Genomic DNA, 26,419 nt, shown 5'->3' with positions numbered 1-26,419 from the left:
TTCTAAAAATTACATGAGAATTGAAGTGTTGGTCTTTATTTATTCTACTGTTTCAATGTGGAGACAACTTGTACACAATGTAAAGTGTTTGTATTATGGTATAACACAAACGTGCGTGAATGAACACCAGACGTGTTCATCTGGTTTGTTTACATTTTGTGTGGGTGGGGTGGAGCGGGGAGGGCTGCCTTGGTTGGCTACCGTACTTCCCAAACCTGACTTCCTTCAAAAAAAAACTCGCCTCTCACCCTACATTAAGACTACAGATATTTTAAGGTAATTAATATATGTACAGTGGAACCTCGGCTTGCGAATTTAATTCATTCCGTGACCTTGTTCCTATCCTGATTTGTTCGTATGCTGAGTTAATTTTCTTCATTTAAATTAATTGAAAAGCCTCTATTTCATTCCAATGGAATTCCTGCTCTCAGGAGGCACAGCAAAATACTTCAATACAGTGGGACCTCCACTAATGAGTTAAATCTGTTCCCTGACCATGCTCGCATCTGGATTTGCTCATTTGCAGAGTCAGTTTTCCTTATTTAAATTAATTGAAATGGAATTAATTTGTTCCAGTGGAATTCCAGGCACTATAAAATCAATAATTTCCCTAAAATCAACTCTATGACTTATTTATCTATCACAATTCATCTAATATGACATAATAAACAATATAAATAGCATAGAAATCTGATATATACTCTAGAATAAGTAAAATGCCATTATGTGACAAGTGGAGGTGGCCATAACCGCTCTAGCATTGTTGTGATGAACACTGCCATCTAGTGACAGCCTTTTGAAGCCGGCTATTATTATAATTATTATTATATTATATAGTATTATTATATTATACAGTGGACCCCCGCATAACGATGGCATCACATAGCGATTAATCCGCATACCGCTTACTTTAATCGCAAAAATTTTGCCGCGCATACCGATTAAAAACCCGCTCACCGATTTTCGTCCGAGACGCGTCCAATGTGCGCCCTCAGCCAGCCTCACATGTGCCGCCCGTGCCATTGTTTACCAGCCAGCCTCCGCGGTAACATCCAAGCATACACTCGGAATATTTCGTATTATTACAGTGTTTTCGGTGCTGTTTCTGGAAAATAAGTGACCATGGGCCCCAAGAAAGCTTCTAGTGCCAACCGTACACCAATAAGGGTGAGAATTCCCATTGAAATGAAGAAAGAGATCATTGATAAGTATGAAAGTGGAGTGCGTATCGCCGACCTAGTCAAGTTGTACAAGAAACCCCAATCAACCATCGCTACTATTGTGGGCACCAGAAAGACAATCAAGGAAGCTGTTCTTGCCAAAGGTTTAACTGTGTTTTCGAAACAAAGATCGCAAGTGATGGAAGATGTTGAGAGACTCTTATTGGTGTGGATAAATGAAAAACAGCTAGCAGGAGATAGCGTCTCTCAAGCGATCATATGTGAAAAGGCTAGGAAGTTGCATGAGGATTTAATTAAAAAAATGCCTGCAACTAGTGATGATGTGAGTGAATTTAAGGCCAGCAAAGGTTGGTTTGAGAGATTTAAGAAGCGTAGTGGCATCCATAGTGTGATAAGGCATGGTGAGGCTGCCAGTTCGGACCACAAAGCGGCTGAAAAATATGTGCAGGAATTCAAGGAGTACATAGACAGTGAAGGACTGAAACCTGAACAAGTGTTTAATTGTGATGAAACAGGTCTGTTCTGGAAGAAAATGCCAAGCAGGACCTACATTACTCAGGAGGAAAAGGCACTCCCAGGACATAAGCCTATGAAAGACAGGCTTACTTTGTTGATGTGTGCCAATGCTAGTGGTGATTGCAAAGTTAAGCCTTTATTAGTGTATCACTCTGAAACTCCCAGAGCGTTCAGGCAAAAGAATGTCCTCAAGGATAATTTGTGTGTGCTGTGGAGGGCAAACAGTAAGGCATGGGTCACTAGGGACTTTTTCTATAACTGGTTACACCATGCATTTGCCCCCAATGTGAAAGATTACCTAACTGAAAAGAAATTAGACCTTAAGTGCCTCCTGGTGTTAGACAATGCCCCTGGTCATCCTACAGACGTGGCAGAGCGACTTTATGGGGACATGAGCTTCATTAAGGTGAAGTTTTTGCCTCCTAATACCACTCCTCTCCTGCAGCCCATGGACCAGCTGGTTATTGCAAACTTCAAAAAACTGTACACAAAAGCTCTGTTTGAAAGGTGCTTTGTAGTGACCTCAGAAACTCAACTGACTCTAAGAGAGTTTTGGAGAGAGCACTTTAATATCCTCAATTGTGTAAACCTTATAGGTAAGGCTTGGGAGGGAGTGACTAAGAAGACCTTGAACTCTGCTTGGAAGAAACTGTGGCCAGAATGTGTAGACAAAAGGGATTTTGAAGGGTTTGAGGCTAACCCTGAGAATCCTGTGCCAGTTGAGGAATCCATTGTGGCATTGGGAAAGTCCTTGGGGTTGGAGGTTAGTGGGGAGGATGTGGAAGAGTTGGTGGAGGAGGACAATGAAGAACTAACCACTGATGAGCTGATAGATCAACTTCAAGAGCAAGAGGCCAGACCTGGGGAAACTGGTTCAGAGGAGGGGAGAGAGAAATTGAAGAAGTTGCCTACTACAAAGATAAAGGAAATCTGTGCAAAGTGGCTTGAAGTGCAAACCTTCATGGATGAAAATCACCCTCACACAGCTATTGGAAGCCATGCTGGTGATTATTACACTGACAATGTTGTGAAACACTTTAGGCAAGTCATAAAGGAACGAGAGGTACAGGCCACTATGGACAGATATCTTGTGCAAAAGAAGTCCAGTGACTCTGAAGCTGGCCCTAGTGGCATTAAAAGAAGAAGGGAAGTAACCCCAGAAAAGGACTTGCTACCTCAAGTCCTAATGGAAGGGGATTCCCCTTCTAAACACTAACACTCTCTCTCCCCTCCTCCCATCCCATCAATCATCACCAGATCTTCAATAAAAGTAAGTGTCATGTAATTGTGCATGCCTTTTTCAGTTTGTGTGTATTAAAATTAACATTTCATGTGGTAAAAAATTTTTTTTTTCATACTTTTGGGTGTCTTGCACGGATTAATTTTATTTCCATTATTTCGTATGGGGAAAATTCATTCACATAACGATTATTTCGCATAACAATTACCCCTCTTGCACGGATTAAAATCGTTAACCGGGGGTCCACTGTATAGAGGAATAGGTTTATTGAGTATACCAGGAAAAGTGTATGGTAGGGTTATTATTGAAAGAATTAGAGGCAAGACAGAATGTAGGATTGCGGATGAGCAAGGAGGTTTCAGAGTGGGTAGGGGATGTGTAGATCAAGTGTTTACATTGAAATATATATGTGAACAGTATTTAGATAAAGGTAGGGAAGTTTTTATTGCATTTATGGATTTAGAAAAGGCATATGATAGTGGATAGAGGAGCAATGTGGCAGATGTTGCAAGTATGTGGAATAGGTGGTAAGTTACTAAATGCTGTAAAGAGTTTTTATGAGGATAGTGAGGCTCAGGTTAGGGTGTGTAGAAGAGAGGGAGACTACGTCCCGGTAAAAGTAGGTCTTAGACAGGGATGTGTAATGTCACCATGGTTGTTTAATATATTTATAGATGGGGTTGTAAAAGAAGCAAATGCTAGTGTGTAGGGTGTTTGGGAGAGGGGTGGGATTAAATTATGGGGAATCAAATACAAAATGGGAATTGACACAGTTACTTTTTGCTGATGATACTGTGCTTATGGGAGAGTCTAAAGAAAAAATTGCAAAGGTTAGTGGATGAGTTAGGGTGTGTGTGTAAAGGTAGAAAGTTGAAAGTGAACATAGAAAAGAGTAAGGTGATGAGGGTATCAAATGATTTAGATAAAGAAAAATTGGATATCAAATTGGGGAGGAGGAGTATGGAAGAAGTGAACATTTTCAGATATTTGGGAGTTGACGTGTTGGCGGATGGATTTATGAAGGATGAGGTTAATCATAGAATTGATGAAGGAAAAAAGGTGAGTGGAGCACAGATCCAATTCCCTAGATCAAGAGCCCCTCAAAATGTACGTACTACTACTAATAATAATAATTATAATACATAATACAGTATAATAGAGTGGAACCTCAAATTTCGAACGTATCACTTATCGAACTCTTCGAAAATCGAACACTTTTTTTGAACCAACTTTGTCCCTCTTATTGAACTCTCCCCTATTTTCGAACCGCCGGGTACCGGACCTGTCCGGCAGCCCACTCTGTCCGCGTCCCCGCGCAGGTGCTGTGAGCCAATCTGGTTTTGTTGATGCTTGAGTGAGCACTAACCTACGCTCTCATTCAAACATTTTACGATTATTTCATTGAGTTTAGTGCCCAAAGAAACTTGCTAGTGGTAGAAACACCATAGATGTGAAGAAGGAAATAATACAGAAGTATGAGAGTGGTGTGAGACTTGTTGAGCTTGCCAGGATGTATGTGAAAAACAAGTCAACCATCGGTTCTGTCCTGGCAAAGAAAGAACAAATCAAGGAAGCTGATGTTGCGAAAGGTATTAATATGTTAACCAAAAAAAGGACCACAGACAAGCGATCAGGTTGAGAAGTTGTTGCTGGTGTGGATCAAGGATAAAGAGATGGCAGGTGATAGTGTTTCAGAGACCATTATTTGCAAAAAGCAAGGAAGTTGCATGCCGATCTGGTAAAGAAAACTCCTGGATAGTTCTGATAGTGAATTTAAGGCCAGCAGAGGCTGGTTTGACACTTTTAAGAAACGTAGTGGCATACACAATGTTGTAAGGCATGGTGAGGCAGCCAGTTCAGACAAACGGGCAGCTGAGAAGTTTGTACAGGAGTTTAAGGTTTACGTAGACACTGAAAAATTAAAACCCCCAACAAGTGTTCAGGTGTGACGAAACAGGCCTGTTTTGGAAGAAAATGCCAAAGAGGACTTACATTACTCAGGAGGAAAAGGCACAAGCCTATGAAAGACAGGCTAACTCTTTTATTCTGTGCTAATGCTAGTGGTGAATTTAAAGTGAAGCCTTTACTTGTGTATCATTCAGAAAATCCCCGAGTGTTTAAGAAAAACAATGTCATAAAGAACAAGTTGTGTCTTGTGGAAAGCAAATAATAAGGCATGGGTCACGAGACAAATTTTCAAAGAGTGGATCCATGAAGTGTTTGGCCCCAGTGTGAGGAAATACCTCCTAGACAATAATTTGCCACTCAAGTGCCTCCTGTTAATGGACAATGCTCCTGCTCATCCTCCAAACTTATTAGACCTCTTGTCAAGGGACTTCGGTTTTATAACATTGAAGTTCTTGCCTCCTAACACCACTCCTCTCCTCCAGCCCATAGACCAGCAGGTCATTTCTCACTTCAAAAAACTCTACACAAAAGCAGTGTTTGAAAAGTGCTTTGAAGTGACCACAGACACTTAAGTTGACCCTAAGAGAGTTCTGGAGGAATCACTTCAATATCTTCAGCTCCATAAGCCTTATAGGTAAGGCTTGGGAGGGAGTGACTTCCAGGATTTTGAACTCTGCTTGGAGACAATTGTGGCCAGATTGTGTCCAAAAGAGGGATTTTGAAGGGTTTGAGGCTGACCCTGAGCCTGTCTCTGACCTAGCTGACCCTCTGCCTGTTGTGGACTCTGTTGTGGCATTGGGGAACACCCTGGGGCTGGAGGTGAGTGGTGAGGATGTGGAAGAGTTGGTGGAGGACCACAGGGAACAGCTAACCACTGAAGAGCTGGAAGAGCTTCATCTGGAACAGTATCAGATCACATATGAGGACCTTGCTTCAGAGGAGGAGGAAGAGGGATTGGATCAGGTGCCTTCTTCAAAGATTAAGGAGATTTGTGCCAAGTGGAATGATGTCCAAATGTTTGTGCAGAAGTACCACCCTGAGGAGGCTGAAACAAGCCATCTTTGCAACAAGTTCAGTGACAAAACCATGTTCTATTTTAGGGAAATTTTAAAGAGGCACCAGAAACAGAGGACTGTGGACAGTTATTTTGTGAGACTGGGGTCTAGTGACTCTCAAGCTGGTCCTAGTGGCATTAAAACACAGAGAAGGGAAGTAACCCCAGAGAGGGCTTTACCTGAAGTCCTCATGGAGGGGGATTTTCCTTCCAAACACTAACCCCAACTCTCTCTCTCTCTCTCCTCACTATCTTCCAGATGCCATCACCAATCTTCAATAAAGGTAAGTAATAATGTTATATGTTTATTTACATTTATTAATACATAATTGAACACTATATTTGCTGTGTGTATGTAAAACTGTAATTAATCTCTATAATTTTTTTTTTCTTTTTTTTAATATTTTTGGGTTTGTGGAACGGATTAATTGTATTTACATTATTTCTTATGGGAAATATTGCTTCGCTTTTCAGACTTTTCGAATTTAGAACTAGCTCCTGAAACGGATTAAGTTCAATATTTGAGGCTCCACTGTAGTAATAATAACAACAACAGTAAGGAGAAACTTCAAAAAGCTGCCAGTAGTTGGTGCCACCATCAGCAAAACATTGGTAACCACTACTAGTACACTTTTCACCTGTCTAGACTTAAGTAGTCTATAAGCATTAGGTTAAGTCTCCCCAAAATGCCTTGGCATGATAGTGGCTTTCTTTGCTCCAATCATTATGATATGTAAACACACATTGTAACCTTTGCAAAGAAATAAATATTTTATTTATTTAAGGAACCTCCCTTGAGAGGAGAGTTTGCATCCTGAAAGTTCGTTCGTATCCAGAAGTGAAAAATCGACTGAATGACTGTTCGTATCCTGGAACAGTCCATGGCGGGGCTTTCGTAAGCCAAGGTTCCACTGTACTGTATACATGTATTTTATCGCTCTGGAGCGCTTTAATTAAATGTCGTAACATTACGTGTGGGTGGGGTGGGGTGGGTTGACCTGGCTGGCTACCATACCTCCCAGACCTGACTTCCTACAAATAAAACTCGCCTCTCACTCTACATCAAGACTACAAATATTTTAAGGTAAGTAATGGGTGTACTGTGTGTGTATTTTACTTTTCATTGTTTTTAATGCCTAGTTCTATTGCTAACTTAATATATGTTAGTGTAAATTTGTTATCTGGCATTTACATACATTTATAAGAGGAAAAAATGGTGTTCTGCTTTCTGGCGATCTGCTTTCCGCCAGTAGCCTGGAACCTAACCTGCCGTATAAGTGGGTCCTACTGTACACTACTGTATAAACATTTAACCCTTTCAGGGTTGGTGCCGTACTAGTACATCTTATGCACCAGGGTTGGTGTCGTACTAGTACACACAAATTCTAGTGCCTTCAAATCAAGCAGGAAAAGGCTGGTAGGTGTAGATGTGAAAGAATGGGTCTGCGTGATCAGTGTGCGCAGTATTAAAAAATCCTGCAGCACACAGTGCATAATGAGAATAAAAAACTCGGACTGTGTTTTTGGGCTAAAACAGCGACTTTGCAGTCTATTTTCGTATGATATTTATGGTTATATTCTTGTTTTCTTGGTCTTGTTTGATAGAATGGAAGATATATTACAGAATAGAGATAATCTTGATTGGTTTCATGATGACAAGTACGTACCTCAAAATTGAGCGCAAAGTAGGGAAGATGTTCGATTTTTGCCGATGCTCAAGAGTAAAAAAAATCATGCCACACATCCAATACATGTCAACTGGCGAGTCTAATATTCTTGCACAAGTGCCTGGATGATGTTATTTATACCGCTTTTACAGTGATGCAGTAGTATACATAACAGTAGATCTTGTATTTTTTGTGAGAATAAAAATTCAAAATGGAAAGCAAAAGGAATGTAAGAGTGGCCTGGAGATGTGACTAATGAATAGATAAAATGTTATTTTAGTGCCTGTAATGTCTGCCTTGTTTATTCTGGACCCTATTTTGAAATTGACGTTTTCTGAAATTTGTGTGAAATTGGCCAAATTACCATTTCTGACCACTTTATTAGGTAGTTGAAATCGGGTAGTTGAAATGGGCGGTGTCTTGTACTCAGTCGATAGAACAAAGGGAATTCTAGCAAAATATCTATGATTTTAGTAGACTGAAACGTTGTAATTGGCCAAAAATAGGGCTCAAAAGTGGGCAAAATCGTCCATGCGTAAATATCGTTGATACTGCTAACTTCATGAGACCATAATTCCGTAAGTTTTCCATCTAATTTCATACTTTTGGTGTCATTATGATTGGAAAAAGATTCTCTCTCATTTCATAAGAAATTTTTTTTTTTTTTATTTTTCAAAAATTTGTTGACCCTGAGCGGGAGTTAACCCTTAAACGATCCAAACGTATATATACGTTCTCTTGCGTAGTGCCCTGAATATTTTGATTTTTTTTTTTTTATAGGAAAAAAGAGCATGTGGTACCCAGGCATCCCCAATTTTTTTCATATGACGCTCACTGAGTGCGCACACCCGTTGTCTCATGTCTAGGCAACTCAGGCCTATCGTGCCAATGTTGAATGAATGACAAATAAAACGTATATATACGTTTGGGGTGCTACGCGAGAGAACATATGTACATATATGTTTGGACCGTTTAACCCTTTCAGGGTCCATCCCGTAGATCTACGGCTTCACGTTGTGTCCAAACCGTAGATCTACACCAAAATTCTAGCGCCGTCAAATTTAGCGCGAAAGCGCTCATAGGCCTCTATGTGAGAGAACGGGTCTGCGTGGTGGGTGTGCGCCATAAACAAAAAATCTAGGCACCCGCATAGCATTGTGGGAACGCCGGCTCAGTTACCCTTGTTCACCATGCCTCGTCGCAAGTCAGCTCTCACTCCCCGGAAAATTGGGACTCTCCTCTTCCTATCTGATACTTCTGACACTGATGGAAGTGGAAATGAAGGCGAATTCTATGGCTTTGATCAGTTAGTGACCGAAAGGAATGACCAGGATATCGATAATAGTGCAGAAAACCCTGACGATCCTCAACCTTCTACCTGTGGTGTGGGCACTCGTGACTCACGGTCGGTTGTGCCTCAACGCAAGAGAAAACTAATATTTACGCGTGGCCAGGCCTCTGACTTCAGTAACGATGATGATAGTGATGTGGATTGTGATTTTATTGCGCTTGACGATCATTCGAGTAGTGATAGTGAGGAATCATATTCACCAGTGAAGCGTCGGTATGTTTTCCGCCGCATGCGCTCGGGTAGTGTACCCTATGCTGTGCCCAGGGGACGGAGTACATCCCGGAGTACATCCCGTGGCCCTACACCAGGTTTAGATAGTGATAGTGAGGATGATGTGGCTACACTTGGCATGGATAGACCACAGGCATCAGTAGATGGTGGTAGTGGTGATGGTAGTGGCACCGCCATGCATGACTCACCAGCCCAGGCTGGGACCCACGCTGCTGGCTCGTCAGTTCAAGGACAAAGCGGAGCATCAGCCACCAGCCCACCACAACCACAACCACCCGCACAACCAGCCTATAATGTCCAGTATCCACCAGCAAACCGTATCTGGAATTGGCAGCAAAATCCCAATTTTGTTCCCAAGCTCCACCACTTTGATGACTCTCAAAGTGAAATTCTACCTACTTGTCCCCTTGGAACCAAGGCCAATGAACTGGAATTCTTTGAATTATTCTTTGACCAGCCATTGATGGAAACTACTGCCAGGGAAAGTAATAAGTATTTTGAGTACACCATGGCAAATACGATCATATCACCACAGTCAAGACTACACAGGTGGAAAGAGACGACTGTTGCAAAAATGTATTTGCTTTTTGCAACAATAATGCTTATGCCTCGTGTCTGTAAGCATAATGTAAAAGCATACTGGTCTACAGATCGGCTAATTTCTACCCCGGTCTTCAGTGAAATCATCCCAGTGAACAGGTTTATCTTACTGTTACGTATGTTGCACTTCTCTGACAAAACCAGGCCTGACAGGAGTGACAGGTTATACAAGATTAGAAATGTTTTCATGTATCTCAACAAAAGTTCAGCATATACTTTTATCCATTCAAGAATCTTGTAATTGACGAGTCTTTGATTTTGTTCAAAGGTAGACTGTCATTCAAGCAGTATATACCGAGCAAGAGGAAACGCTTTGGTATAAAACTGTTTGTACTCTGTGACTGTGACAGTGGCCTGGTGTTGGATATTGTTGTATACACGGGAAGTAAAACATTGAAAGATACCAAAATGTTATTGGGTATCTCAGGTGACGTAGTGAGAAACATGACGGCACCTTATCTTGGTAAAGGGCATACATTATATACTGATAACTGGTACACAAGCCCATTACTCGGTGATTTCATGCGAGTGAACAAGACATGTGTGTGGCACAGTGCGTTCTAATCGTAAACATATGCCCAGGCTCAACGCAAGTGCTCGTGGTGATGATGGGCAGGTGTTTACTGCCAATGACATCATGGCATTACGGTGGCATGACAAACGAGATGTCACATTGTTGACAACCATTCACCGTAATGAAATGCAAGACAGTGGCAAAGTTGATTGAGTGACTAATGAACGTATTCGAAAACCAGTGACAGTGATTGATTATACACAAAACATGCGCTTGGTTGACAAATGTGACATGCAGATTGGTTTTGTTGATTGTGTTCGTAAGAGTTACAAGTGGTACATGAAACTTTTCTTCCATCTCATGGACATTTCAATGCTCAATGCATATAATATGTACCAAATAAAGACTGGCAACAGACCACCGTATGGTGAATTTTGTTTCTGTTGTCAGACAACTCATAATGAAGTATCAGGTAAGAACACCTGCTATACAACAAGGTCCTCGAATTACTCAGGATATACCCAAGCGTTTGAAGAGGGAAGGTGATCATTTCATAATACATTTTCCTTCAACTCAGAAGAAATTTGCTCAGAAGAGATGCATCGTCTGTGCACAAACAAAATGACGACAACAAAGATGCAAAGACACTCGGTTTATGTGTGAGGAATGTAAGGTGCCTCTGTGCATGGTGCCTTGTTTCAAGGAGTTCCACAAGCTTCAGCAGTTCTAAAACCATGTCCAGTGATTGTAAATATGTAAATATATGATAAAACATTAGTATTATACAAGATTTGTGCATGTTTATTGTAATAAACAACAGTGGTAAACAATAATATGATAATAACTTTAGTGCAGTTATTGTGTTCAATACAGTGAGTTTATATATATACATTATATACAGTATTGGTCTCTCAGGCCCCAAATGTTAGTAGGAAAAGAAAAAAATTGGAAAAGAAAAGAAAAAACTATAAAAACCGCTAAATAAAGTAATGCGCGTATGTGGAATTCGTCGATGTTGCCGCCACCACATCATTTTGGACAAACTTCTTGGCACTGTATCTCGGTAAGTACTGATCGGAAATTTTTTTTTTTTGTCTTATTACCTTCACAAAAATATGCTCTTTAATTCTGTAATTTTTTTTTTTTTTTTTTTTTTTTTTTTTTTTTTTTTTTTTCAAAAATTCCTTGGACACTGGAGCACCACTTCAGATTTTGGCCTTGGACCCTGAAGGGGTTAAGGGTTAAGGATCGAGGGTTTCGACCCTGAAAGGGTTAAAAATATACCAGAAATGTTATAAATGGTGCAAAGGTAACATTAAAACAATATCGAAGGTAATTGACAATAACTCATTACCATTATAGCATGCTCCTCACTTAGCGATGAATTCGTTTACCAGTGTGGTCTTAGGAACGGAACTCTTGTCATTAATTAAGAGAGGCTGTACTACTGTACTGTCTGGTGAGGGAGAGACAAGGGGCCTGTGCAGCTCCCCTTTCTCACCAAAGCTGTGCAGAGGGCACAAGTGCAAATAATATTACTTTAACCCTTTCATTGTGCCATAGTACTACGGATTCTAGGTCACTGTCGGTGCCATAGTACTACACCATGAGCTTAGCTCACTCAGATAAGCTGTGAGTGGTGAATTTGGGCCTAAATATGAGAGAATGGGTCTGTGTAGTAAGTGTGCACAATATAAAAATATCCTGCAACGTAGTGCTTGAGAAAAAAATTGCAACAGTTTTTGGTTTAAAACAGTGACTTTTCAGTGTATTTTTGTATGGTTTTTGTTTTATTCTTGGTTTCTAGTCTCATTTGATAGAATAGAAGATGTATTACAGAAATAGATTTTTTTTTTTTTTTTTTTCTCTTGAGAGGGGAGGGTGGCCTAAATAGAAAAATGATATGAGATACTGTATAATTTTAATCGTTTTATTTGAATTTATTAGGTAAGATAAGGACTAATGTTATGACTAATGCTAAAAGTAAAACATTATAAATTTGGTATTGTTAAAAAAGTTTCTTCTAATTTTGGGTTAATGTATGTATGTATGTTATAATTTTGTTTCTCCCAGGATTCAACATCTATGATTTCAAAGTCAAGATGTGCACTAAGAACAAGTGTTATTCTGACTCGTGTGTAGGCTACCACAATTTAGCAGACAGACGCAGAAGCCCTGGCTTCTTTGAATATGGGTAAATATTATGTATATCATGTTTGAACACTTCTCTGTTTTTGTCTGTCCTTTTCTTTCTCTATTTTTTCCCTCTTATTCTTTCCCTTTTTGCCTCCCTTCAAGAGCAAGAGCTCTTTTTGTCTTTGTTGTTTCTGTGTCTTAGTTTTGGTGTGATTGCTTCCTCAACTTATTCGCATTTTCTGGAGAAGTACTCCATCTCATCAGCTTGTACTATGATATGCCAAAAGTTTTTAGATTAGTTTTATGCCAAGTAAAAATGTCTTGGGATAAATTTATAAATGGGATAGATATATCTTCCATTGGTTAATACGTATGTTTTTCTTTTCATTTTTTGCAGTGATGCAATGTGTGAGGCAATTCTCAAGGAAGAGGAGTGTGCCCAACAAGACTCCTGCCAATATGCACACACAGCTGTAGAGAGAGACTACCATGTCAAGCAGTTTAGATCCCTTGTTTGTTCAGGATGGAGTAAAGAACATTCTTGCCCAAATAAGAATAAAATCTGTCCATTTGTACATCCAGGTACTACATTTTAATATCTGTGACATACTATACCTAGCTGTAAATTGGATTGTTCCATGGCAAAATATGAAAGCATTGTGACGATAAAGCATTTTGAATTTGAAAGGGAAATATGTGAATCTCTCAAGACTGTTGCTTGCAAGTCAGAGTAACAGGCAGCGTACAAACGTGTATTAATTAATACCTGAATAATGGGACAATCGCAGGTAGTAGGCTGGTAGACAACAATTTAGGGAGGTACAATCCTGTGTAATAGAAGCCTGGAAATGTTTTTCACTCATAAATGATGGTCGTCTTTAAGTCTCTTAAACGTAGTTGGCAGGGAAATCTTGTATACAGTACTTCTGCTTACATTCAAAGTACACTTTTGTTTATTTTACCAGTATTTTTAATAGCTGTTATTTCTCTTAGTATATTAAGTCATATAGAAGACATGATCTGAGAGTGGGCTGCAGGGGTGTTAATCCTCAGAATCATTAACATTTATAACCCGTAAAAGGTATGAACTGTTAGGATGACCAAATGTAATGAATAGAGTTCTCCAGGGTTTAGATGTAGACTCCATATTACTACTAGTGTAGGTCAGTGTCCTGATGGTGAACTTTTATATATCCACGTGTGGGGATGATGCCGAAAGTAGGAAGATGATGGTAATTAAGGAGAGGACTAGGCTGCAAGAAGACCTGGATTGACTGAAGGAACAAATATTTACTCAAGTTGAACTCTTTCCCTCTCCAAAGTGATAAGGAAAGGAGATACAGACTGTACTGTCTGGGAGGGGGAAGAATAAACAAATTATGGAATTAAACAAAGAAAACAGTAAATCTAGGAGCAATTGCTACACCAAACCTGTTCACTGAAAGGCACATAAACAGAATAACATAATGGTACAAGCTAGGCTGACAAACATAAAAATGACTTCGAGAATCTAGGCAAAGACATCAAGACTATTACATACAAGTAACCAGTCTTCAAGTACACAATACCTAGGAAGAATCCTCGCCTAGTTGAGCAATGAATAAAATTTGATATCCAAAGCTTAAAATTCTGATTGGAGTCTGAATTCAAGGACAGCTCAGGGTGGAATGTGAGAGTTAAATCTCTTGTCCCTAGATGAGTGTACAATGTGGTGCATGATCATGACATGTAAATTACTTTGGGGCATAGACAAGGTAGACAAGGACAGGCATTTTATGAAGAAATGGCTGTAAATCAAGAAGTGACAGAGAGTGCACACCTAACTGAAGCACAGTAATATCAAAAAACACTTCTTCGGCATGATAGTAAACAAATGAAAATAATTAGCTTGAAGTAGAGTCCATACGTGGTTTCAGACATAAATATGATAGAACTAATTCATGCGAGTCCTTAGAAAGTTAAGAGAATCAGAGAGCTAGAGCTCGTTCATAAACTTGAATGGATAATTACATCACTTATTAGTAAAGTGATTTTTAGTTTGTAAGTACTGTATACTGTATCCCTTTGGATGAATTTAAACTCTAATTATTATTTCTTCGTTTAGAGAATGCAGATTCTCTTTACCATGAGAGCTGGAAAGATTTGTATGTTGAGGGACTTGGTAACACCATAGAGTTCCTTGTGGAGGCAATCAGGAATCTGTTTAAGCTTCCAGTTGTTCCAGGTAAGTGACTTATTAGCATATTTCTCTGTTCAATAGTCTCTCTTTTACCAAACAATCTTGCTCATGTAAAAATGCTTAGGCCTTTGTTTTTTAGGGGGGAAGGATATCTGAAACGCACCTCTGCATTTTACTATCAGTTTGATGGGTGAAATATTAGTTATTTCTTTTGTGATAGCCATGGATTTTGTTGTAACTCTCAAGGACGAGTTCTATGTTTGGGTTAGCAAGTTGATAGCTTTGACTAATAATGGTGAGCATTGTCAAAAGTTAACTAATGGGGTGTTGATGGGTGACTTTTGTGTGATGATTGGTTGTTGACCCCATGCATAGACACCGTAGGTGAAATGCAGATTAATGTTTGTATAAGCATTGTAAGGCAAGGTACATAACAGTGAGTCTTTGGCTGTATATGCACATTTGAGATTTCCTGATGTGGTGAATAAAAGCATTAAATTTCAGTTTGTTGTCCAGGTATTGAGCAAAGGATTTACCATTATTTTTTCTTCCTATTTATATTAAGGTTTTATTTGGATGATTTTTGTTACCACTGTGTAAGAGGTCTTTTCTTAACTAGTAAGTGTGTTGGTTATTATGCAAGTAAGGATTCAGTGTTGACTGCTATTTTCAGCCATGAGGTTAAAATTCAAGAGAGAAGTAATGTTGTCATCAAATAGGTCTTGAGTTTGGTACTTAACATTAGTGAAATGGGTCAGGATTACCAGTGCACTTCCTTCAAAGACAGGTCATAACTTTTTTGGTTAGATATTCATGCACATACTGTGTTTTACTTTTGTGGAAACTGCTTCACTAATGAGATTTGATTATTCTGTACAGTACTTAAGCTCTTGCAAGTTTTTGCAAGATCATTTTTAATGCTTTTGCACTCTTCCTTCTTACCATGGCAAGTTCTGACTCAGTGTGACATATTGCATCAAACTCCTTTCTTTCCCTCTCCAAGAAAAAAAAAACTAATCAGTAATCTTTCATCTGGGTTAATCCTTGTGGAATTAGTACTGGTAAAAAATTGAGTATTGCTTTGTGTTTATCTCAACATGGGGTCCACATTAGTGCTGCATATTTGTTGATTAAAGGCAAAAAGGAAATTTATTTCAGTTTTTTGAATGATGTTGGCCAACTTAGCATTTTGTGCCACTCTTAAACATTTAAACCATAGAAAATTTAATAAATACATCTTTTTCAGGTGTGAGAATTTTGGTAATAACTCCATCGATAATGGTAGCCAACTTGCTGAGGCTAGCTGTGCTTGACTTAGCCAAAATTTTTCTTCAAACTGTTGTTGTTGCGACTTACAAGAAGCAGATTTTAGGTTTGTTATCTTTTACTTGAAAATTGATTTGTTAAACTTTCTTTTTTGCACATGAATCATATGCAGTAATATTGCTCAAATAATTAAAGTATCTTTCAGTAGGTTGGGATATAATACATGTATATGATAAAAGGGACAGCACTTAAGGACTACAGAGAGGATCTATAATTTCTATTTATTCTTTAAGGTAAAGGGGAACAAGAGTGTGGGAGAGAATTATTGGGGGTACATGTCTGTTGAGTATATTGGATAATTAATTTTTTTTTTATTAACACATTGGCCATTTCCCACCAAGGTAGGGTGGCCCGAAAAAGAAAAGCTTTCATCATCATTCACTCAATCACTGTCTTGCCAGAGGCACACTTACACTACAGTTATACAACTGCAACATTAACACCCCTCCTACAGAGTGCAGGAACTGTACTTCCCATCTCCAGGACTCAAATCTGGCCTGCTGGTTTCCCTGAATCCCCTCACAAACATTACCTTGCTCACACTAACAGCACGTCAAGTCCTAAAAACCATTCGGCTCCATTCGCTCCTATCTAACATGCTCACACATGCTTGCTGGAAGTCCAAGCCCCTCGCACACACAGCCTCTTTTACCCCCTCCCAAGCTTTTCTAGGCCGACCTCTACCCTTCCTTCCCTCATACTACAGATTTGTACACTCTCAGTCATTCTACAGCTAGCGCTCCACTTTTGTGAGTTCCACTTTCATGAGCTTCGAACATTTGCGAATGCCCAGCCGAATACCCATGCAGGAAAAAAGTATGGGAAAATGCTTCCCACTGCGTCCCTACTACCCTCCCTCTTACCCCCCTCATTGATATTTTTGTGTGTTTTATGATTGTTCATGGTTCAATAAGTTAAGGAAGCAGTAGTGTTAGGATAAGTAAATGCTATTATTATATTTCCTTACAATATATTTGTGATTATGTGTGAGTGAGGTGAAAGTGTTGAATGATGATGAAAGTATTTTCTTTTGGGGGATTTTCTTTCTTTTTGGGTCACCGTGCCTCAGTGGGAGACTGGCGACTTGTTAAAAAAAAAAAATTGTGCATCAAAACACTCGCGAATGCTACAGTACAGTATTATTATGTTTCCCTACATTATATTTGAGCACCAAACATTTGCGAACTTTCAAGATTCACGAGGTTCTTGATTCCTTAACCCTCAAGAATGTGGAGGGCCTCCTGTATTTTGTTTCACCCTCTCCACATATCTGAACCACCTCAATAACCCCTCCTCAGCCCTCTGGATAATAATTTTGGTAATCCTGCACCTCCTAATTTCCAAACTACGAATTCTCTGCATTATATTCGTACCATGCATTTCCCTCAGACACATCATCTCCACTGCCTCCAGCCTTCTCCTTGTTGCAATATTCACCATCCATGTAAGAGCATTGGTTTAACTATACTCTCATACATTCCTCTCTCTGCTTCCATGGACAAGGTTCTTTGTCTCCACAGACTCCTCAGTGCACCACTCACCTTTTTCCTCTCAACATTTCTATGATTCACCTTATCTTTCATAGATCCATCTACTGACACGTCCACTCTTAACCCTTAAACTGTCCAAACGTAGATCTACGTTCACGCGTAGCGCTCCGAACGTAGATCTACGTTCAATTTTACATTGTTTCTTATGTAAAAAAACGTAGATCTACGTTCGGAGCGCTATGTGCACAAACGTAGATCTACGTTTGAACAGTTTAATGGTTAAATATCTGAATACGTTAACCTCTTCCATACTCTCTCCCTCCAACCTGATATCCAATCTTTCGAGTTGCAGATTATCCAAAGAGTAATGAGAAAGAAAGTAGGACTGCAGAGAATGTGAATTTATATAAAGGGACTATATGGACCAAGTGTTTGTATTATAGCATGTAAGTGAAGATTCCTTGGATAAGGGCAAGGAGTTGTTTGCTGCAGTTAAATTTTTGGGAAACACATATGGTATGGTGTATGATAGAGAAGCAATGGGGGCTAGTCTTGTAAATGTATGGAATAAGTAATAAGTTGATAAAAGCTTAATTTTTAGAGAGGCTCAAGTTAGGTGACAATTTATTCTTAAATGAGATTTACAGGAATGTGTGATGTAGCTATGGTTGTTTAATGTTTTATAGACAGGGTAATAAAAGAGGTGAATAATTTTATGTGGGTCTGATTTTTTTTTTTTTTTTTTTTTTTTTTGACAAGTTGGCCATCTCCCACCAAGGCAGGGTGACCCAAAAAAAAAAAAAAATCCCCAAAAAGAAAATACTTTCAATAATCATTCAACACTTTCACCTCACTCGTACATAATCACTGCTTTTGCAGAGGTGCCCAGAACACAACAGTTTAGAAGCATATACATAAAAAGATACACAGCATATCCCTCCAAACTGCCAATATCCCAAACTCCTCCTTTAAAGTGCAGGCATTGTACTTCCCATTTCCAGTACTCAAGTCCGGCTATATAAAAATAACCGGTTTCCCTGAATCCCTTCACTAAATATTACCCTGTTCACACTCCAACAGCTCGTCAGGTCCTAAATACCATTCGTCTCCATTCACTCCTATCTAACACACTCGCACATTTTTTTTTTTAAACAAACCAGCTGTATTGCACCAAGGCAGGGTGGCCCAATAAGAAAAACAAAAGTTTTTCTTTTTAAATTTAGTAATTTATACAGGAGAAGGGGTTACTAGGCCCTTGCTCCCGGCATTTTAGTCGCCTCTTACAACACGCATGGCTTAGGGAGGAAGAATTCTGTTCCACTTCCCCATGGAGATAAGGGGAAATAAACAAGAACAAGAACTAGAAAGAAAAATAGAAGAAAACCCAGAGGGGTGTGTATATATATGCTTGTACATGTATGTGTAGTGTGACCTAAGTGTAAGTAGAAGTAGCAAGATGTACCTGAAATATTGCATGTTTAAGAGACAGAAAAAAAGACACCAGCAGTCCTACCATCATGTAAAACAATTACAGGATTCCATTTTACACTCACTTGGCAGGATGGTAGTCTACACCTCCCTGGGCGGTAGCTGTCTACCAACCTACTACCTACACGCTCGCACACGCTTGCTGGGAATTCAAGCCCCTCGCCCACAAAACCTCCTTTACCCCCTCCCTCCAATCTTTTCGAGGGCGACCCCTACCTTGCTATCCTTCCCTTACAGATTTATACGCTCTCCATGTCATTCTACTTTGATCCATTCTCTCTAAATGACCAAACCATCTCAACAACCCCTCTTCAGCCCTCTGACTAATATTTTTATTAACTCCACACATCCTAATTTCCACTCTCCGAATTCTCTGCATAATATTTACACCACGCATTGCCCTTAGATAGGACATCTCCACCGCCTGCAACCACCTCCTCGCTGCAGCATTTACAGCCCAAGCTTCACACCCATATAAGAGTGTTGGTACCACTATACTTTCATACATTCCCTTCTTTGCCTCCATGGATAATGTTTTTTGTCTCCACATATACCTCAATGCACCACTCGCCTTTTTTCTTTCATCAGTTCTATGGTTGACCTCATCCTTCATCCATCCATCCGCTGACACGTCAACTCCCAAATATCTGAAAACATTCACTTCTTCCATACTCCTCCTCTCCAATTTGATATCAAATTTTTCTTTATCTAAATTATTTGATACCCTCATCACCTTAGTCTTTTCTATGTTTACTTTCAACTTTCTACCCTTACACACACTCCCAAACTCGTCCACTAACCTTTGCAACTTTTCTTTAGAATCTCCCATAAGCACAGTATCATCAGCAAAAAGTAACTGTGTCACTTCCCATTTTGTATTTGATTCCCCATAATTTAATCCCACCCCTCTCCCAAACACCCTAGCATTTACTTCTTTTACAACCCCATCTATAAATATATTAAACAACCTTGGTGACATTACACAATCCCACCTTTACCAGGAAATAGTCTCCCTCTCTCCTACACACCCTAACCTGAGCCTCACTATCTTCATAAAAACTCCTTACAGCATTTAGTAACTTACTACCTATTCCATATACACCTACCATCCTACTTACGACCTGCTCGACATATGTCCACTCGACTTACGACTGTACATCTGGCAGCTGGGCTGGGCCGGCTGATACATGACACTGTACAATATTTGAAAATGCTCGTGGCGGCAATGCGCCATGCAGGCAGCATCAGTTTGAGTTACCCTGCCCTATCAGCAGCATCATACATACTGTATTAACTGTACTAACTGAACAGTAAATTTCACCATGGTCCCTATAAGGAAGTCTGAATTTTGCACTGGAGATTGTGGCAAGAAGGCAAGAAAGGCTCTTACTCTCGAACTCTATTTGTTTTCACTATTGCACATAAATCTCTCTGTATCTGTCTGCCTGTATATCTGTCTTTTGTCTTCCTGTGTGTGTGTCTTTCTGTCTACCTGTGTGTCTGTCTACCTGTGTCTGTCTTTCTGTCTGCTTTTCTGTCTGAACCGCTCATGAACCAACAGGTATTACACACGAAGCAGAGTTGTCACATCTTCAATATGATGCTAATATCACTATACAGCTTGCTTATCTATCACAATTCATCTAATATGATATAATAAACAATGTATATCAAGTTTTTATGTTATTTATAATCTAGAATGAATAAAATATGAACTTTACTTCAAACTCCATATCTTGCACCTGTGCAGGTACACATTAAAATCACTAAGAGTGTGTTATTTGTCTTGAAGATGCCATATTAATAATGATAATAATAACACAATAATAATCAGTCTGAGGCGCATTAAATGTGTATAAAACGTTAATATAGACATTTTGCTTAATCCATCTATGATTTTTTTCAAAATTATGTAATAAACACGCTATGTAACATATAAATTAACATAAATATTAGTTGTTTTTCCAGTCGGCTTGACAGAGTGAACAAAAAGCATTCGTGTCTGGGCTGGTCACAACAACAACTAGTTTGTTTACAAAACTCGCGAACCTTCTACACTCATTCTCTCTTGTTTATTCATTGAATCTTGTTTACTCACCTCTCATTCTACATTAAGACTACAAATATTTTAAGGTAAGTAATGAGTAAACACTATATTATATTATAGTTTAATAATAATAATTTTTTTTTTTTTTTTTTTTTTTTCAACAAGTCGGCCGTCTCCCACCGAGGCAGGGTGACCCAAAAAAGAAAGAAAATCCCCAAAAAGAAAATACTTTCATCATCATTCAACACTTTCACCACACTCGCACATTATCACTGTTTTTGCAGAGGTGCTCAGAATACAACAGTCTAGAAGCATAAACATATAAAGATACACAACATATCCCTCCAAACTGCCAATATCCCAAACCCCTCCTTTAAAGTGCAGGCATTGTACTTCCCATTTCCAGGACTCAAGTCCGACTATATGAAAATAACCGGTTTCCCTGAATCCCTTCACTAAATATTACCCTGCTCACACTCCAACAGATCGTCAGGTCCCAAGTACCATTCGTCTCCATTCACTCCTATCTAACACGCTCACGCACGCTTGCTGGAAGTCCAAGCCCCTTACCCACAAAACCTCCTTTACCCCCTCTCTCCAACCCTTTCGAGGACGACCCCTACCCCGCCTTCCTTCCCCTATAGATTTATATGCTTTCCATGTCATTCTACTGTGATCCATTCTCTCTAAATGACCAAACCACCTCAACAACCCCTCTTCTGCCCTCTGACTAATACTTTTATTAACTCCACACCTTCTCCTAATTTCCACACTCCGAATTTTCTGCATAATATTTACACCACACATTGCCCTTAAACAGGACATCTCCGCTGCCTCCAACCGTCTCCTCGCTGCTGCATTTACCACCCAAGCTTCACACCCATATAAGAGTGTTGGTACTACTATACTTTCATACATTCCCTTCTTTGCCTCCATAGATAACGTTTTTTGACTCCACATATACCTCAACGCACCACTCACCTTTTTTCCCTCATCAATTCTATGATTAACCTCATCCTTCATAAATCCATCCGCCGACACGTCAACTCCCAAGTATCTGAAAACATTCACTTCTTCCATACTCCTCCTCCCCAATTTGATATCCAATTTTTCTTTATCTAAATCATTTGACACCCTCATCACCTTACTCTTTTCTATGTTCACTTTCAACTTTCTACCTTTACACACATTCCCAAACTCATCCACTAACCTTTGCAATTTTTCTTTAGAATCTCCCATAAGCACAGTATCATCAGCAAAAAGTAACTGTGTCAATTCCCATTTTGAATTTGATTCCCCATAATTTAATCCCACCCCTCTCCCAAACACCCTAGCATTTACTTCCTTTACAACCCCATCTATAAATATATTAAACAACCATGGTGACATTACACATCCCTGTCTAAGACCTACTTTTACCGGGAAGTAGTCTCCCTCTCTTCTACACACCCTAACCTGAGCCTCACTATCCTCATAAAAACTCTTTACAGCATTTAATAACTTACCACCTATTCCATATACTTGCAACATCTGCCACATTGCTCCTCTATCCACTCTATCATATGCCTTTTCTAAATCCATAAATGCAATAAAAACTTCCCTATCTTTATCTAAATACTGTTCACATATATGCTTCAATGTAAACACCTGATCTACACATCCCCTACCCACTCTAAAACCTCCTTGCTCATCCGCAATCCTACATTCTGTCTTACCTCTAATTCTTTCAATTATAACCCTACCGTACACTTTTCCTGGTATACTCAGTAAGCTTATTCCTCTATAATTTTTACAGTCTCTTTTGTCCCCTTTCCCTTTATATAAAGGGACTATACATGCTCTCTGCCAATCCCTAGGTACCTTCCCCTCTTTCATACATTTATTAAACAAAAGTACCAACCACTCCAACACTATATCCCCCCCTGCTTTTAACATTTCTGTCATGATCCCATCAGTTCCAGCTGCTTTACCCCCTTTCATTTTACGTAATGCCTCACGTACCTCCCCCACACTTACATTCTGCTCTTCTTCACTCCTAAAAGATGGTATACCTCCCTGACCAGTGCATGAAATTACTGCCTCTGTTTCTTCCTTAACATTTAAAAGTTCCTCAAAATATTCTCGCCATCTACCCAATACCTCCATCTCCCCATCTACTAACTCCCCTACTCTGTTTTTAACTGACAAATCCATATTTTCCCTAGGCTTTCTTAACTTGTTTAACTCACTCCAAAATTTTTTCTTATTTTCATTAAAATTTCTTGACAGTGCCTCTCCCACTCTATCATCTGCTCTCCTTTTGCACTCTCTCACCACTCTCTTTACCTTTCTTTTACTCTCCATATACTCTGCTCTTCTTATAACACTTCTGCTTTGTAAAAACCTCTCATAAGCTACCTTTTTCTCTTTTATCACACCCTTTACTTCATCATTCCACCAATCACTCCTCTTTCCTCCTGCCCCCACCCTCCTATAACCACAAACTTCTGCCCCACATTCTAATACTGCATTTTTAAAACTATTCCAACCCTCTACAACCCCCCCACTACTCATCTTTGCACTAGCCCACCTTTCTGCCAATAGTCGCTTATATCTCACCCGAACTTCCTCCTCCCTTAGTTTATACACTTTCACCTCCCTCTTACTTGTTGTTGCCACCTTCCTCTTTTCCCATCTACCTCTTACTCTAACTGTAGCTACAACTAAATAATGATCCGATATATCAGTTGCCCCTCTATAAACATGTACATCCTGGAGCCTACCCATCAACCTTTTATCCACCAATACATAATCTAATAAACTACTTTCATTACGTGCTACATCATACCTTGTATATTTATTTATCCTCTTTTTCATAAAATATGTATTACTTATTACCAAATTTCTTTCTACACATAGCTCAATTAAAGGCTCCCCATTTACATTTACCCCTGGCACCCCAAATTTACCTACTACTCCCTCCATAACATTTTTACCCACTTTAGCATTAAAATCCCCAACCACCATTACTCTCACACTTGATTCAAAACTCCCCACGCATTCACTCAACATTTCCCAAAATCTCTCTCTCTCCTCTACACTTCTCTCTTCTCCAGGTGCATACACGCTTATTATAATAATAATATTATTACTAATATTAGTACATACGTATTGGTAGACAGCAACCACCCAGGGAGGTCCTACCGTTCTGCCAAGCGAGTGTAAAACGAAAGCCTGTAATTGTTTTTCATGATGGTAGGATTGCTGGTGTCTTTTGTCTGTCTCATAAATATGCAAGATTACAGGTACATCTTCCTACTTCTACTTACACTTAGGTCACACTAAACATGTACACATTTATTTGTACACACTCATCTGAGTTTTCTTTGATTTTATCTTAGTTCTTGTTCTAATTACTTTTCCTTTTATATCCATGGGGAAGTGAAATAAGAATCTTTCCTCCGTAAGCCATGCGTGTTGTAAAAGTCAACTAAAATGCCAGGAACAGTGGGTTAGTAACCCCTTTTCCTGTAATAATTACTAAAAAGAATAAGAAGAAAATTGCCAAAGTGGGAAGTCTGAATGTGCGTGGATGTTGTGCGAATGAAAATAGAGATGATTGTGGATGTTATGAATGAGAAGAAGCTGGATGTCCTGGCTTTAAGTGAAACAAAGCTGAAGGGGGTGGGTGAGTTTCAGTGAAGAGGAATAAATGGGATTAGGTCAGGGGTTTCTAATAGAGTTCGAGCTAAAGGAGGAGTAGCAATAATGTTGAAGGATAAGCTATGGCAGGAAAAGAGGGACTATAAATGTATTAATTTAAGGATTATGTGGAGTAAAATATAGGTTGGATGTGAGAAGTGGGTTATAGTAAGCGTATATGCACCTGGGGAAGAGAGAAGTATAGAGGAGAGAGAGAGATTTTGGGAAATGTTGAGTGAATGCGTGGAGAGTTTTGTACGAAGTGTGAGAGTACTTGTGGTTGGGGATTTTAATGCTAAAGTGGGTAAAAATGTTGTGGAGGGAGTAGTAGGTAAATTTGGGGTGCCAGGGGTAAATGAAAATGGGGAGCCTTTAATTGAGCTATTTGTAGAAAGAGGTTTGGTAATAAGTAATACATATTTTATGAAAAAGAGGATTAATAAATATACAAGGTATGATGTAGCACGTAATGAAAGTAGTTTGTTAGATTATGTATTCGTGGATAAAAAGTTGATGGGTAGGCTCCAGGATGTACACGTTTATAGAGGGGCAACTGATATATCGGATCATTATCTAGTTGTAGCTACAGTTAGAGTAAGAGGTAGATGGGATAAGAGGAAAATGGCAACAACAAGTAAGAGGGAGGTGAAAGTGTATAAACTAAAAGAAGAGGAAGTTCGGGTGATATATAAGCAACTATTGGCAGAAAGGTGGGCTGGTGCAGGTATGAGTAGTGGGGGGGTTGAAGAGGGTTGGAGTAGTTTTAAAAATGCAATATTAGGATGTGGGGCAGAAGTTTGTGGTTATAGGAAGGTGGGGGCAGGAGGAAAGAGGAGTGATTGGTGGAATGATGAAGTAAAGGGTGTGATAAAAGAGAAAAAGGTAGCTTATGAGAGTTATTTACAAAGCAGAAGTGTTATAAGAAGAGCAGAATATATGGAGAGTAAAAGAAAGGTGAAGAGAGTGGTGAGAGAGTACAAAAGGAGAGCAGATGATAGAGTGGGAGAGGGAGAGGTAATGTCAGTAAATTTTAATGAAAATAAGAAAAAATTTTAGTGAGTTCAACAAGTTAAGAAAGCCTAGGGAACAAATGGATTTGTTTGTTAAAAACAGAGTAGGGGAGTTAGTAGATGGGGAGATGGAGGTTTTGGGTAGACAGCGAGAATATTTTGAGGAACTTTTAAATGTCGACAAAGAAAGGGAGGCAGTAATTTCGTGCACTGGTCAGGGAGGTATACCATCTTAGGAATGAAGAAGAGCAGGATATAAGTGTGGTGGAGGTACGTGAGGCATTACGTAGAATGAAAGGGGGTAAAGCAGCTGGAACTGACGGGATCATGACAGAAATGTTAAAAGCAGAGGGGATATAGTGTTGGAGTGGTTGGTATTTTTGTTTATTAAATGTATGGAAGAGGGGAAGGTACCTAGGGATTGGTGGAGAGCATGTATAGTCTCTTTATATAAAGGGAAGGGGGGGCAAAAGAGATTGTAAAAATTATAGAGGAATAAGTTTACTGAGTATACCAGGAAAAGTGTATGACAGGGTTGTTATTGAAAGAATTAGAGGTAAGACAGAATGTAGAATTGCGGATTAACAAGGAGGTTTTAGAGTGGGTAGGGGATGTGTAGATCAAGTGTTTACATTGAAGCATATATGTGAACAGTATTTAGATAAAGGTAGGGAGGTTTTTATTGCATTTATGGATTTAGAAAAGGCATATGATAGAGTGGATAGAAGAGCAATGTGGCAGATGTTGCAAGTTTATGGAATAGGTGGTAAGTTACTAAATGCTGTAAAGAGTTTTTATGA

The 26,419-nt window shown here is 39.3% G+C and overlaps 1 protein-coding gene across 2 annotated transcripts in view; it reads left to right on the top strand.

The window, feature by feature from the left end:
* Positions 1–26,419, top strand: part of LOC128685775 (pneumococcal serine-rich repeat protein) — a 132,086-nt gene that overhangs the window by 66,111 nt on the left and 39,556 nt on the right. For both annotated transcript variants that reach the window (XM_070087802.1, XM_070087803.1), the window contains 4 exons: positions 12,336–12,456; positions 12,796–12,980; positions 14,503–14,622; positions 15,824–15,949. In XM_070087802.1, the coding sequence (XP_069943903.1) occupies positions 12,336–12,456; positions 12,796–12,980; positions 14,503–14,622; positions 15,824–15,949 (552 nt within the window). The remainder of the gene's footprint in view (positions 1–12,335; positions 12,457–12,795; positions 12,981–14,502; positions 14,623–15,823; positions 15,950–26,419) is intronic.

Source organism: Cherax quadricarinatus, chromosome 23 (genome assembly GCF_038502225.1).
Source record: "Cherax quadricarinatus isolate ZL_2023a chromosome 23, ASM3850222v1, whole genome shotgun sequence".
Classification (NCBI taxonomy): Eukaryota; Metazoa; Arthropoda; class Malacostraca; order Decapoda; family Parastacidae; genus Cherax; species Cherax quadricarinatus.
This window is presented reverse-complemented; position numbering and strand designations above follow the sequence as displayed.